This window comes from Triticum urartu, chromosome 7A (genome assembly GCF_056163025.1).
Source record: "Triticum urartu cultivar PI428250 chromosome 7A, HENAU_Tu73, whole genome shotgun sequence".
Classification (NCBI taxonomy): domain Eukaryota; kingdom Viridiplantae; phylum Streptophyta; class Magnoliopsida; order Poales; family Poaceae; genus Triticum; species Triticum urartu.
The window spans coordinates 80194595-80209014 of NC_141879.1; the positions used below are offsets into that span (position 1 = coordinate 80194595).

The 14420-nt window shown below is 42.7% G+C and overlaps 1 protein-coding gene across 3 annotated transcripts; it reads right to left on the reverse strand.

Moving 5' to 3' along the window:
• Positions 1 to 532: 532 nt before the first annotated feature.
• Positions 533 to 6587, reverse strand: LOC125522588 (uncharacterized). 3 transcript variants are annotated; one of them, XR_015610323.1, is made up of 6 exons: positions 6026 to 6587; positions 5586 to 5781; positions 5011 to 5214; positions 4141 to 4491; positions 2969 to 4050; positions 533 to 2249 (listed from the first exon to the last, which is right to left on the reverse strand). XR_015610323.1 is itself a non-coding variant. In XM_087534628.1 (5 exons), the coding sequence occupies exons 1-5, from the start codon at positions 6522 to 6524 to the stop codon at positions 3084 to 3086; spliced, it is 2217 nt and encodes a 738-aa protein (XP_087390754.1). In that variant the 5' UTR covers positions 6525 to 6587; the 3' UTR covers positions 2637 to 3083. The 3 variants fall into 3 exon arrangements, 1 of the variants encoding a protein (XP_087390754.1); XR_015610322.1 differs by having other exon boundaries at positions 533 to 2254; XM_087534628.1 differs by lacking the exon at positions 533 to 2249 and having other exon boundaries at positions 2637 to 4050.
• Positions 6588 to 14420: the final 7833 nt, after the last annotated feature.

Here is a 14420-nt window from a genome sequence, read left to right on the forward strand (position 1 = left end):
CTGCTCGTGCACGCTGCTGCATGCGTTCGCCAGCGATGTCGTTGAGCCTGGTCGTCTAGAACCTGGTTGCTTGCGTTGGCCGACGCCGGCAAGGCGGGATCGAACAGTCCCAAGCATCAGACTGGACGGTAATGCAAGATCCATGTGCATGTTAAGCGGGGATCCTCCATGGTCTTCTCCGTCTCGGATGCCGAGATCATAGAACAGCAGGTCTGCGGTGTGAACTCTGGAGGGGCTAGCCGGAACCGTGAGTGCTTTGCATGGCTATGGCATGCGGCCGCCCTCGCTGCCGGCGGCAAGGATTAACGAGAGCCTCATAGTCGCAGGTGACAGGACTAAGAAGAGAGAGAATTGATCGAGAAACTGCTAGTTTCTCACATCAATACCTGAGAAATAAAGATGAGAGAGACGACGGAGTAACTGAAGAAAGAGAGGGAACAGTCATATTTTCTCACGTACATGGTTCGTATTTCCTCTCAAAACTAGAATGCGGCACAGATCACGAGACTACTCTATGGTCCAGATAAAAAGCTCAGCTGAGCTCGGGAGCCAAAACGCTGCTCTCACAACCCTTGATCTAATTTGATAAATTTATCCTACTATACATTAAAACTGAAGGTCATATATTTACACAAGTCAGAACCATACGTTCCAATGGTTCGACATATGGCTGGCCTAATTGATGATTTATGGCCCACTCACTGCTTAATCGTATAGTTCACTTGCTTAATATCCACCCGTCCAGCTTGTTGCATCGCTATGCAGGTAGGTTCCAGGGCGTCTTCAGTGGTGCTATAGCGTGCTAATGATACCCTAATTACCTACTCCCTCCGTTCCAAATTACTCGTCGCAGAAATGGATGTATCTAGAACTAAAATACATCTAGATACATCCATACCTGCCACAAGTAATTCGGAACGGAGGGAGTACCTGCAAGGCTGTACCACACTAACTGACTAAAAACAAGATGAACTTGGAGTATAATTTATTAGATTGGCTACACAAAAGCATGACATTTTAGAAGTACTTTTGGTAAAAGAAATTAGAACTTTGACAATAACTTATCAAAAATGCTCTGATCAAATACGCAAAAATTAATGCTTGTTTTCAACCAGTCAATCCATAAAAATAAAAATAACAGTTTCATTGGGTTTGAGAAACTGTTTTGCAATATAAGCAGATGTGCAAGATATCGGTGTCTTTTTCTTAAGAATGCCCAAAGTACATGTTTGAATGGCCGTCATCGATGTGTCGACGTCACTAATTAATACGGGTGAGCCTTAACCATGGGATATACAGTACAGTTAATGGTTCCTAGTCTTTCAGACACGATTGATGCGATGCAGCAGCTGTCTAGATATGAACGGTTACAAGTGGCACCGGTCGCTGCGTCCATTAATGTGCAACTTGCGCAGCCAGGCACTGCTCCACAAACATATTTGGCACTGTGGTTGCACATGCATTTTTCCTTAACAAGCAAAAACAAGCAGCTACTATAATTGTGATTTTGATGTATTGTTGAATGGCATTTCAGCCACATAATATGTGCCACTTGGTCAGGAGAGGCTACTATTCTAAAAATTGGTATATATACGAGTGTTGACTAACAATAAAGATCACCTAACCCGACAAAGCAGATCAGCTAGGGCTTTCGAAGCATGCAAGTACGAGCTACATAATAACCCTAGTTGTGCGTCATTAAGATAAAAAGAGTAGATAGATCTTAAACCCAAAGTTAATGGACAGTACATTCCAAGAAATGTAAAGTAGAGGACGATGCAAACTTTTGAAATTTTGTATTCTCTCTGCATACATATATAAAAGTATTTCAGAAAAATTATGTCCTACAAAATAAACATATTATTATATTTTTGTCCATCATATCCAGGGGTACCTTAATAATATGATCGGGAGGTAAGTATTGTCATTCATAAGTTTTTCTACTTTACATATGTAACAAGAGAAGCATACTTAAAAAACTTCTTCAGTGTGGTCACAAGCTCTACTAAATAGGCTGTGCAAACATATCAATGTCTTAGTTGACCATATTCAATTGCCGAGTAACAAAGTTGAAATATATAATTAAGAGGAAACATTAACTCAAGAAAACTAATTTCAGAAATAAATTACCTGGAACTGCTGTATGGCACAAAAAGCACTAACAAACCAAATCAAACTGTGATTCCATTATTTGGGTGAAGTTTCCTTAAATTTTTTTGACCTTTTCCTTTTTCTCGGTGGTCTGCAATCTGCACTGCACAGCAAAGAAAATGATAAAGTTTACCTACGTGGTTACAAATTGCTTTATAGGACCATAAAAAAGGAAGGCGAGAAGATAAGAGTCAAATAGGAATGTATATTGAGGTCATTTCTATTACAAAAGCAGTTTGATCACCAAAGCAGCTCGAAGCTGCAATAATGCTTGCACTGGAACTGGTACAGTGAAGTAACTGCAGTGCACATCAAGAATAGTTGGCTCAGTAACTGCAGTGCAGCAGCAAGAGATGCAGGCTAACATGTGCAATTGTGTATGTCATGTAAAGTATACATCAGTGGCTCAGTCAAGATAAAAATATCAAATATCACCTGCTAACGGGTAGGAAATTTATAGTAACTGATGATAGCTGTACTAAATATAAACTGATGACTACAACCATTTAATTTTTATAATTCAAACACAAGAATCTATTTAGCCATGACAGAAGAAATGAACTGGAAACATTCAGAATTGAACCGACAGATAAATTTGCACATGAATACAGTATTACTACTTTGCATGGCCTAATTTATGTCTCTCAGATGCTACTCTACACTATCAAGACCTGACAGATGTTACTTTACAATATCTAAACCTGACAGATGCTACTTTACAACAATATCTACACGGGTAGAACTGATCAGAATTGCTTGTACAGTTGCACTGCTTGAATAGCTAGGACTTGTGGTACAGAATTCTGATAAGACTGACCAATAGCTGAATGGATATGTTTTAACTCCACAGTTCACGTCCAGCAGTAGTCACCAAAAGGAGAGCAGGAACACATCCGGACACAATCACAGTTAAATAAAATCCCTGATCACTGCTATGAAGAGGGCTGAATTTTTGCGTTCATTTGAACGATAACGTCTTTGAATGCCTCACAACCATCAAAACGCTGCCCTTTGGTCCAGTTTAACAATCTGTCGCGAAGATCGATTACAAAATCTTTATCATGACCCGCCTCATTCAGCAATAAATTTACACACTTCAGCAGGTATGGGCCTGTCTTGGTTCTGAGTTGACTGACAAAATGACAACATGTATCTTCACATTCAAAGATCACCGCGGACATATCCTCAATAATGTCAAGCCAGCCAAAGATGAGACATGCACCACTTAGAGCCCATCTTTCAGTAGAACCTCCACGACTAGATGAAAAAACATCATTGCCAGCCTGATCTTTCCTTTTTGTCTGCCCTTCCTTTGACTCCATAACCAGACCAGTGCTTGCGTAGTGCAGAAGCACGTTACAGTCTTGCTCACTAATACAAGCAGAGGACACAAGCAACACCCCTAAAGGAATCCGTAAATGCAGAAAATTAGGGCATGAGAGAGGGATGTCTAATTGTTCTGCACCTTGCACTTGACTGACAGCAGTTATGCGACAAAACTTCACACAGCGATCATCAAAATCTTTAATAAGGGAACTGACAAGGTTGGTTGACACATTAAATTTCTCTGTATCCCCAACTGTGGGTACTCGCAGTCTCCTCCGGTGATTTACCGTACTGCTATGGTGTGGATTACTTGGGCGCTTTTTGTTGTTCCTGGCCCAATAATGTGATAACTCCACCATATTGTTAGCTAACATCTGGCATTCATCAACATTAAAAGGACATAACACCCACGAAAGGTAAAATGCTGCCCTCTGAGCAAGATTGATATCACTTATTGATTCAGCAGTTTTCTCCTCAGATAATACTTCTGATAAATAACCTTGTGAACCTTCCTGGTGAAATAGTAGAGCAGTGGCAAAACTGAACCAGGTAGGGAAGTTCGTAATTGTCAACCTGCAGCACCACAGAGCAGGAGCAATTAGCTTTGAGTTGAACAGCATGCTAAATATCTGGATATTATTGTTTGCATGTTAATAAGCATACCAAGCAGAACTGTATTTGAATTTGACCAATCCCTTTGATGGTTGTTTCTTGCCTAAGTGTGACCCTTTTGATGGTTGTGATTGTATGTTTTTCCATGAACAGTTGTCGCTGTTTGTTTTACCCAAGAAAACCATAGCTTCTATGTAAGAAACAAGATCCAAAAATCGTCTGCATGATATGGGTCCAGTTAGTATGGCAAGTAAATCCCTTTGTTGGCTTGGGAAATAAGCATGTGTAAAGGGAAATTTCTGTCCTAGTTCCATGGATATTCCCCATCCTGTAGGCTCGAGAAGAATATCTAATACTGATGATACCACTGCTGTGCAAAGTCCTAGCACAGAACCCATACCCCTGCAAACAGAAATGATATACACCAATAAGAAAAAATTGTAAAAGAGATCTCCACAAACAAGAAGCCCAGAATGTGTAATGCATTCAGAGAACATGCAGAACCGTGTGGATCCATAATAGTGCTGTGGGTATACCATTTAGAACAGGAGGAAGGAATGCTACAGAAGATTAAACAATGAACTCTCTGATTAATAAAGTTTCCATTTGCAGAAGATTAAATAACTAACAGATGATGAATTTCAAAATGATACAAAACATGAATCTGTTAATTCAGCTTTGAGGTAGTTTAAATCCAAGCTTTGAAGAGTTCACTTGGCCATGCACATTACCCTATTTTCTATTAATGAACTTCAACTTTGCTAGTTGCATGCTCAAGACATAACACCTTTAACTGTACTGTCTGCAAGTTTAATTGCAAGTGAAAATGCTTCGAGATGCCATCTGACATAAACACAACAAACTCAGAGTCACCAAAAAAAATAGAGAAGGTAGCACAAGTATTATGAGGTGTAAACTTACGTCGCAAGAAACCATATATGGAATAAGGACCGCATCTCCAAGAACGCCAGTGGGGAGCAAACTAAGCATATTACAATCACACGCCATGCTACCCGATCATGTAATTCTTTTCTCAGACAAAGCAAAGGCCTTGTAATTGCTTCTCGTAGCATCTCTGAAAGATCATGTTCCAGAATTGATGGGTCGTAATGCCACAAATGGACCCTGCCACACACAAACGAAAAATGCAAAACAAATCAGTAAAATATGTAAAAGAATGGCAGGATTTTTTTTCTCAAATTAGGCAACAGGACAAATGATCACCTAATGTAAGCACAGATAGGGTAAAAAAAAGTGCCAATAACTCAAGATTGTATTACTCACAAAACAGTACAATTATTTTTATAAGAGAGGGTTAAGATCAATGTACATTTCTGGGAATCCACTTGGACTTTAGCATATATTGCTATTACTCTATATCATGTTCGCAGCCAAAACATCACTAGAAGACAGCTCAATGTAAACGAATATCATACACCATCCTTAAATCTAATGCTAGTACTATGTTAGTCCATGTATAACTGTCCCAAGCATACCTCGGCGGGATTGAGCCATCATTGGGAAGCACTTGATAAGATGGATGGGTTGTTACATCCAGAGAAATGGTACCCATCTCGCAACTGCTTTCTCCATCTTCTCTGTAATATGGCGAAGGAAAGAGACACTGGTAACGAGGGGATAACAGGGCTGTTTTCACAGCAGCATGCAACAGATCATAGGAATGCCCCGCAACTGCAAAAAAAAAAATTAGTCACAATACATGAACATCAACACAAACAAGTAACATACTGTTAACCCACACCCTGAGGAAGTGAGGGGGCGAACACAAAATTTCATGAAGTGAGCACTGAATTGCAAGGAATGTAGATCTGAATGATTAATAGTACAGCAGCCTCCTAAAGTTCGTTTGAAAGTGGCAACATTGCCATTTACTGCATGCTATTCGGGGAGAACAAAGGAAGGGGAGAAATGTCACCATCCCGGCCCCCCAATTTCTCGACGAGGGCGGCGCAAGAGCGGACCAGCTCGCGGCAGTCCCGGGGCGAGAGGGAGCTCCCGACGCAGAGCATCTCGGCGCGGTCGTCGGTCCGGGCCACTCGGCAGGAGGCCGAGTCGGAGAGCGCGGAGACGGCGGTGCGGACGAGGCAGCCCAGGCGGGCCCTATCCACCTGCAAATGCCAACGCACATCAGCACCAACCAAGGCTTGCACGGAGGGCAAGGAGATTGGGGGGGAGGGGGGGATTGCCTCCTGTGGGTCGAAGCACATGAGGGAGAGCGCGGCGTCGAGGACCCTGGTTCCGGAGGAGGCAGGGGCGGCGGCGCGGGGGTTGAGGGCCGCCGCGAGGGAGGAGACGGAGGCGGAGAGCGGGTCGCCGGCCGAGGAGGGGCCTGGACTGCCGCCAGGAGGGCGGGCGAGGCGGGAAGCTACCTCGGTGAGCAGGTGGGTGAGGTCGTCTAGGGGAGGAGGCGCCATTTTTGGGGGTTTGCCGCCGCGACGGCGACGGCGACGGTGCGCAAAGGTAGAGGGGGAAATCCGAAGCCTGGGAAGAGACAACGGCAAAGTGGGCTTTTGTGCTTCGGTGTTCAGCTGGAGATGGGCTTGGATTCGAAAATCTACAAGCCCAACTGTCCAGTTGCGCGGGCCATCTTCGCAAGCCAATTCATCATTTGCCCGAAGTCCTAATTTCGTGCCTTAAGCAGAGAGCAACTGATCCTTCGGAATCCTCAAAAAAAAAATAGAGAGCAACTAGTTAACGAGCGCTCCTTCGGGAGCCTCGCAACGATCAGTGTCACTTGACGCGCTCTCAGTCATTCGCCACATGTCACGCTCTGGGCGCTCTCTTCGGATTTTGTCTTTTTATTTTTCTGCACGCGTTTTCGGCTTTTTAAACGAGTTTTTTCGACGTTTTTGTTTTTCACCGGCCTTCCTTAGCTTTTCGATAAAAAACTTAAAAAAAATTGTTTTCGCACGAAAAAATACGTTTTCTTTTTCTTTTTTCTTTCATGAGAGTCACGGTCTTGCTTCCGCGAGAGGCACGGTTTTGCTTTCGCGAGAGGCACGGCCGTGTCTCTCGGAAACGAAAAAAAATGTGTTTTTTGTTTTTTTTTCCTTTTGCGAGAGGCAGGGTTGTCCTTTCGCGAGAGTCACGGCCATGCCTCCTCGGAAACGAAAAAAAACACGTTTTCTTTTTTTCGCGAGAGTCACGGTTTGCTTCCGCGAGAGGCACGGTTGTGATTTCGTGAGAGGCATGGGCGTGCCTCTTTCGAAAAGAAAAAAATCGTGCTTCCGGTTCGGTTTTTTCGTCCGTTTTTTTCGTGAAGAAAAAGTTCGTCAAAACCTATCAATATGGGATCTTGTTTTGAAGATCTCGACGCTAGGAGTCCAACGGTGAAAGCGGTTCGATATTTGGACACACGGTTTGAGAGATAAAACGTTTTGAATAAACAGATCTACGAAAAAAGAAAAAACTCTCAGGTTGCGACAAAGTGGCGCGCTGCATATGAGCCATCTGTCGCAACCAGGGGAGTTGGAGTGATCTTTGCAACGAGTACTCCTCACCTAGTGATTTAGCCGTAAACTGTTCTCAAATCTACGAAGTCTTTCTCTAACTTTCAAAGTTTTTTAAATTTTTGGTGAACTTTATTTCAAAATCACGATTTTTTCAAAAAATTTATTTTTTTCAAATTTATGAAGTTTTTCCAAAATGGTGAACTTTTTCAACATTTCTGAACTTTTTAATAAGAAATTATGAACTTTTTCTAGATTTAAGAACTTTTTTTCAAAATTTGTGAACCCTTTCCGAATTCGCATTTTCATATTCTTTTTTTAATGAAAAGTCAATGATCAACGACTGGTCAATGGTCAATGGTCGTGTTTAAACAGAGACCAACAACTAGGAGGGATCAAGCGACCCGAGCGAGGCAATCACCATTTTTGTGTCGCGGCTCATTAAGGCGTCTGCTTAGGCACTGGTTGATGTAGTAGCGTTGCAAGCACCATATAGGAGCTCCCATCATTTCCCCATCCTTACTCTGTCTGGGCAAAAATGCCTCACCTTAGATTGCAAATTGATCATATGTCTCAACTTTGCTTCGTCTCTACACAAAATGGCATACACTTAATTTGATGATGTATCTTTATCATATGATAAAAATGTGAGGGTATATATACAAGATATGCAAAAAAAAACAAAATGTTAGTAGCCCATGCAATCTTGTGTGAATGCCAAAAAAATGACCAAAAACTAAACCTGCCTAGAAATTTTTTGAACATTACAGAAAGACAAGTGTAGTCATAATAGTCTACTATTCAGTAGACCATAGCCTAGTGGTGGAAAGGCGGTTCAAGGCATGATACTTAGAATTTGGTTTTGTTGCACCAATTATACTATAGGGGGCTTCCTTGCAGTCTTTCTGTTAAAAAAATTAATGTTCAAATTTCAGCCAATTCTGAACAAGGAGCAAAGAGAAAACAAGATTTCAAACTTTTATCAAAATTTGTTCAAATTTGAACTGCCCAAAAAACTGAAAAATACAGAAAACAAGTATAATCATAGTAGACTAATGTTCAAATTTCAAACCAACTCCAATCGTTGTCGTGAACGAGAGGGGTTAGGGTCGACGAGCGCTAGATGTGGATGCGGTGGGGGTGTGGGGGGAGAAGGAAAAGGTTTCATGCAAAGGAGCTCCGGACGCGGGGGGAGAGGGAAGGACGCGAGATGTGGGGGGAAAGAATAGTCCGTGCTTTATTCGCGGTTTGTTCGCGCTGCTTGCAGTGACTTCCACCCCTTTTCTTGGGACTATCTTTTCCTCCCTCACCATCACCTATAGTGGTTCTTATGGATACCTAAGTACACATATGTATGCACTTGAGTTAACAAGCTATTCATGGTGAAAATTCACACGTGTTCAGGAATAGAGTCACCTCGGCTCGTACGCTTTAGCTCTTGTCAAGGGGCCAATGGATGTTGTTGAAGTAGTCGGTGACGTAGTTGGACTTGAGGAGGTGATGTCTGAGGGCCACATGGGTATCACATCATGACCTCAACTTAGGTCCATATCTTGATTTTTTTTTTGTAATCAATTTCTCAAGATCTTGATCCTTCTTAGCTTAACATATAAGCTAGAGCATGCTTCATTTGAGTTCCACATAAGAACTTCATCTTCTACACTTTCTCTTGTTTCAACTGTTGGGGAACGTAGTAATTTCAAAAAAATTCCTACGCACACGCAAGATCATGGTGATGCATAGCAACGAGAGGGGAGAGTGTTGTCTACGTACCCTCGTAGACCGGCAACGGAAGTGTTGACACAACGTAGAGGAAGTAGTCGTACGTCTTCCCGATCCGACCGATCCAAGTACCGAACGTACGGCACCTCCGAGTTCTGCACACGTTCAACTCGGTGACGTCCCTCGAGCTCCGATCCAGCCGAGTGTTGAGGGAGAGTTTCGTCAGCACGACGGCGTGATGACGGTGATGATGTTCTACCGACGCAGGGCTTCGCCTAAGCACCGCTACGATATGACTGAGGTGGAATATGGTGGAAGGGGGCACCGCACACGGCTAAGGAACGATCATGAAGATCAACTTGTGTGTTATGGGGTGCCCCCTTGCCCCCGTATATAAAGGAGGGAGGGGGAGGTGCGGTCGGCCCCTAGGGGTGCGCCTGGAGGAGTCCTACTCCCACCGGGAGTAGGACTCCCCCCATCTTGCCTTGTTGGAGAAGGAAAGGGGAAGGGGGAAAGAGGAAAGGGGGGCGCCCCCCCCCCTTCCTTGTCCTATTCGGACTAGGGGGGAGGGGGCGCGCGGCCTGCCCTGGCCGGCCCTCCTCTTCTCCCTTAGGGCCCATGTAGGCCCATAAACCCCCCCGGGGGGAGGTTCCGGTAACCCCCCCCCCCCCCCCGGTACTCCGGTAAAATTCCGATTTCATCCGGAACGTTTCCGATATCCAAATATAGGCTTCCAATATATCAATCTTTATGTCTCGACCATTTCGAGACTCCTCGTTATGTCCGTGATCACATCTGGGACTCCGAACAACCTTCGGTACATCAAAACACAAAAACCCTAATTACGATCGTCACCGAACTTTGAGTGTGCGGACCCTACGGGTTCGAGAACTATGTAGACATGACCGAGACACGTCTCCGGTCAATAACCAATAGCGGAACCTGGATGCTCATATTGGCTCCTACATATTCTACGAAGATCTTTATCGGTCAGACCGCATAACAACATACGTTGTTCCCTTTGTCATCGGTATGTTACTTGCCCGAGATTCGATCGTCGGTATCTCAATACCTAGTTCAATCTCGTTACCAGCAAGTCTCTTTATTCGTTCCGTCATACATCATCCCGCAACTAACTCATTAGTTGCAATGCTTGCAAGGCTTAAGTGATGTGCATTACCGAGAGGGCCCGGAGATACCTCTCCGACAATCGGAGTGACAAATCCTAATCTCGAAATACGCCAACCCAACAAGTACCTTCGGAGACACCTGTAGAGCACCTTTATAATCACCCAGTTACGTTGTGACGTTTGGTAGCACACAAAGTGTTCCTCCGGTAAACGGGAGTTGCATAATCTCATAGTCATAGGAACATGTATAAGCTATGAAGAAAGCACTAGCAACAAACTAAACGATCAAGTGCTAAGCTAACGGAATGGGTCAAGTCAATCACACCATTCTCCTAATGATGTGATCTCGTTAATCAAATTACAACTCATGTCTATGGCTAGGAAACATAACCATCTTTGATCAACGAGCTAGTCAAGTAGAGGCATACTAGTGACATTCTGTTTGTCTATGTATTCACACATGTATTATGTTTCCAGTTAATACAATTCTAGCATGAATAATAAATATTTATCATGATATAAGGAAAAAAATAATAACTTTATTATTGCCTCTAGGGCATATTTCCTTCAGTCTCCCACTTGCACTAGAGTCAATAATCTAGATTACACAGTAATGATTCTAACACCCATGGAGCCTTGGTGCTGATCATGTTTGCTCGTGGAAGAGGCTTAGTCAGTGGGTCTGCAACATTCAGATCCGTATGTATCTTGCAAATTTTTATGTCTCCTACTTGGACTAAATCCCGAATGGAATTGAAGCATCTCTTGATGTGCTTGGTTCTCTTGTGAAATCTGGATTCCTTCGCCAAGGCAATTGCACCAGTATTGTCACAAAATATTTTCATTGGACCCGATGCACTAGGTATGACACCTAGATCGGATATGAACTCCTTCATCCAGACTCCTTCATTTGCTGCTTCCGAAGCAGCTATGTACTCCACTTCACATGTAGATCCCGCCACGACGCTTTGTTTAGAACTGCGCCAACTGACAGCTCCACCGTTCAATATAAACACGTATCCGGTTTGCGATTTAGAATCGTCCGGATCAGTGTCAAAGCTTGCATCTATGTAACCATTTACGATGAGCTCTTTGTCACCTCCATATACGAGAAACATATCCTTAGTCCTTTTCAGGTACTTTAGGATGTTCTTGACCGCTGTCCAGTGATCCACTCCCTGATTATTTTGGTACCTCCCTGCTAGACTTATAGCAAGGCACACATCAGATCTGGTACACAACATTGCATACATGATAGAGCCTATGGCTGAAGCATAGGGAACATCTTTCATTTTCTCTCTATCTTCTGCGGTGGTCGGACATTGAGTCTTACTCAACTTCACACCTTGTAACACAGGCAAGAACCCTTTCTTTGCTTCATCCATTTTGAACTTCTTCAAAACTTTGTCAAGGTATGTACTTTGTGAAAGTCCAATTAAGCGTCTTGATCTATCTCTATAGATCTTAATGCCCAATATGTAAGCAGCTTCACCGAGGTCTTTCATTGAAAAACTCTTATTCAAGTATCCCTTTATGCTATCCAGAAATTCTATATCATTTCCAATCAGTAATATGGCGTCCACATATAATATCAGAAATGCTACAGAGCTCCCACTCACTTTCTTGTAAATACAGACTTCTCCAAAAGTCTGTACAAAACCAAATGCTTTGATCACACTATCAAAGCGTTTATTCCAACTCCGAGAGGCTTGCACTAGTCCATAAATGGATCGCTGGAGCTTGCACACTTTGTTAGCTCCCTTTGGATCGACAAAACCTTCCAGTTGCATCATATACAACTCTTCTTCCAGAAATCCATTCAGGAATGCAGTTTTGACATCCATCTGCCAAATTTCATAATCATAAAATGCGGCAATCGTTAACATGATTCGAACAGACTTAAGCATAGCTACGGGTGAGAAGGTCTCATCGTAGTCAATCCCTTGAACTTGTCGAAAACCTTTCGCAACAAGTCGAGCTTTGTAGACAGTAACATTACCATCAGCGTCAGTCTTCTTCTTGAAGATCCATTTATTCTCAATTGCTTGCCGATCAACGATTACCGTACCACTCTGGTGCGGATCTTACTCTGGTTGATCTACGAGGTTCGGTAGTAACTTGATCTGAAGTTTCAAGATCATTATCATTAGCTTCCTCACTAATTGGTATAGGTGTCACAGAAACCAGTTTCTGTGATGTACTACTTTCCAATAAGGGAGCAGGTACAGTTATCTCATCAAGTTCTACTTTCCTCCCACTCACTTCTTTCGAGAGAAACTCCTTCTCTAGAAAGGATCCATTCTTAGCAACGAATGTCTTGCCTTCGGATATGTGATAGAAGGTGTACCCAACAGTCTCCTTTGGGTATCCTATGAAGACACATTTCTCCGATTTGGGTTCGAGCTTATCAGGTTGGAGCTTTTTCACATAAGCATCGCAGCCCCAAACTTTCAGAAACGACAACTTTGGTTTCTTGCCTGACCACAGTTCATAAGGCGTCGTCTCAACGGATTTAGATGGTGCCCTATTTAATGTGAATGCAGCCGTCTCTAAAGCATATCCCCAAAACGATAGCGGTAAATCAGTAAGAGACATCATAGATCGCACCATATCTAATAAAGTTCGATTACGACGTTCGAACACAGCGTGAGTTGCGAAACTATTCCGCATTGTTTCAAATGTAGACTAAACTCGTGACTCAAATATTCTCCTCCACGATCAGATCGTAGAAACTTTATTTTCTTGTTACGATGATTTTCAACTTCGCTCTGAAATTCTTTGAACTTTTCAAATGTTTCAGACTTATGCTTCATTAAGTAGATATACCCATATCTGTTTAAATCATCTATGAAGGTGAGAAAATAACGATATCCGCCACGAGCCTCAACATTCATCGGACCACATACATCTGTATGTATGATTTCCAACAAGTATGTTGCTCTCTCCATAGTACCGGAGAACGACGTTTTAGTCATCTTGCCCATAAGGCACGGTTCGCAAGTACCAAGTGATTCATAATCAAGTGATTCCAAAAGTCCATCAGTATGGAGTTTCTTCATGCGCTTTACACCGATATGACCTAAACGGCAGTGCCACAAATAAGTTGCACTATCATTATCAACTCTACATCTTTTGGTTTCAACATTATGAATATGTGTATCACTACTATCGAGATTCATCAAAAATAGACCACTCTTCAAGGATGCATGACCATAAAAGATATTACTCATATAAATAGAACAACCATTATTCTCTGATTTAAATGAATAACCGTCTCGCATCAAACAAGATCCAGATATAATGTTCATGCTCAACGCTGGCACCAAATAACAATTATTTAGGTCTAATACTAATCCCGAAGGTAGATGTAGAGGTAGCATGCCTACTGTTGGAAATATGCCCTAGAGGCAATAATAAATTGGTTATTATTATATTTCCTTGTTCATGATAATCGTTTATTATCCATGCTATAATTGTATTGATAGGAAACTCAGATACATGTGTGGATACATAGACAACACCATGTCCCTAGTAAGCCTCTAGTTGACTAGCTCGTTGATCAATAGATGGTTACGGTTTCCTGACCATGGACATTGGATGTCGTTGATAACGGGATCACATCATTAGGAGAATGATGTGATGGACAAGACCCAATCCTAAGCCTAGCACAAAGATCGTGTAGTTCGTATGCTAAAGCTTTTCTAATGTCAAGTATCATTTCCTTAGACCATGAGATTGTGCAACTCCCGGATACCGTAGGAATACTTTGGGTGTGCCAAACGTCACAACGTAACTGGGTGGCTATGAAGGTGCACTACAGGTATCTCCGAAAGTGTATGTTGGGTTAGCACGAATCGAGACTGGGATTTGTCACTCCGTGTAAGCGGAGAGGTATCTCTGGGCCCACTCGATAGGATATCATCATAATGTGCACAGTGTGATCAAGGAGTTGATCACGGGATGATGTGTTACGGAACGAGTAAAGAGACTTGCCGGTAACGAGATTGAA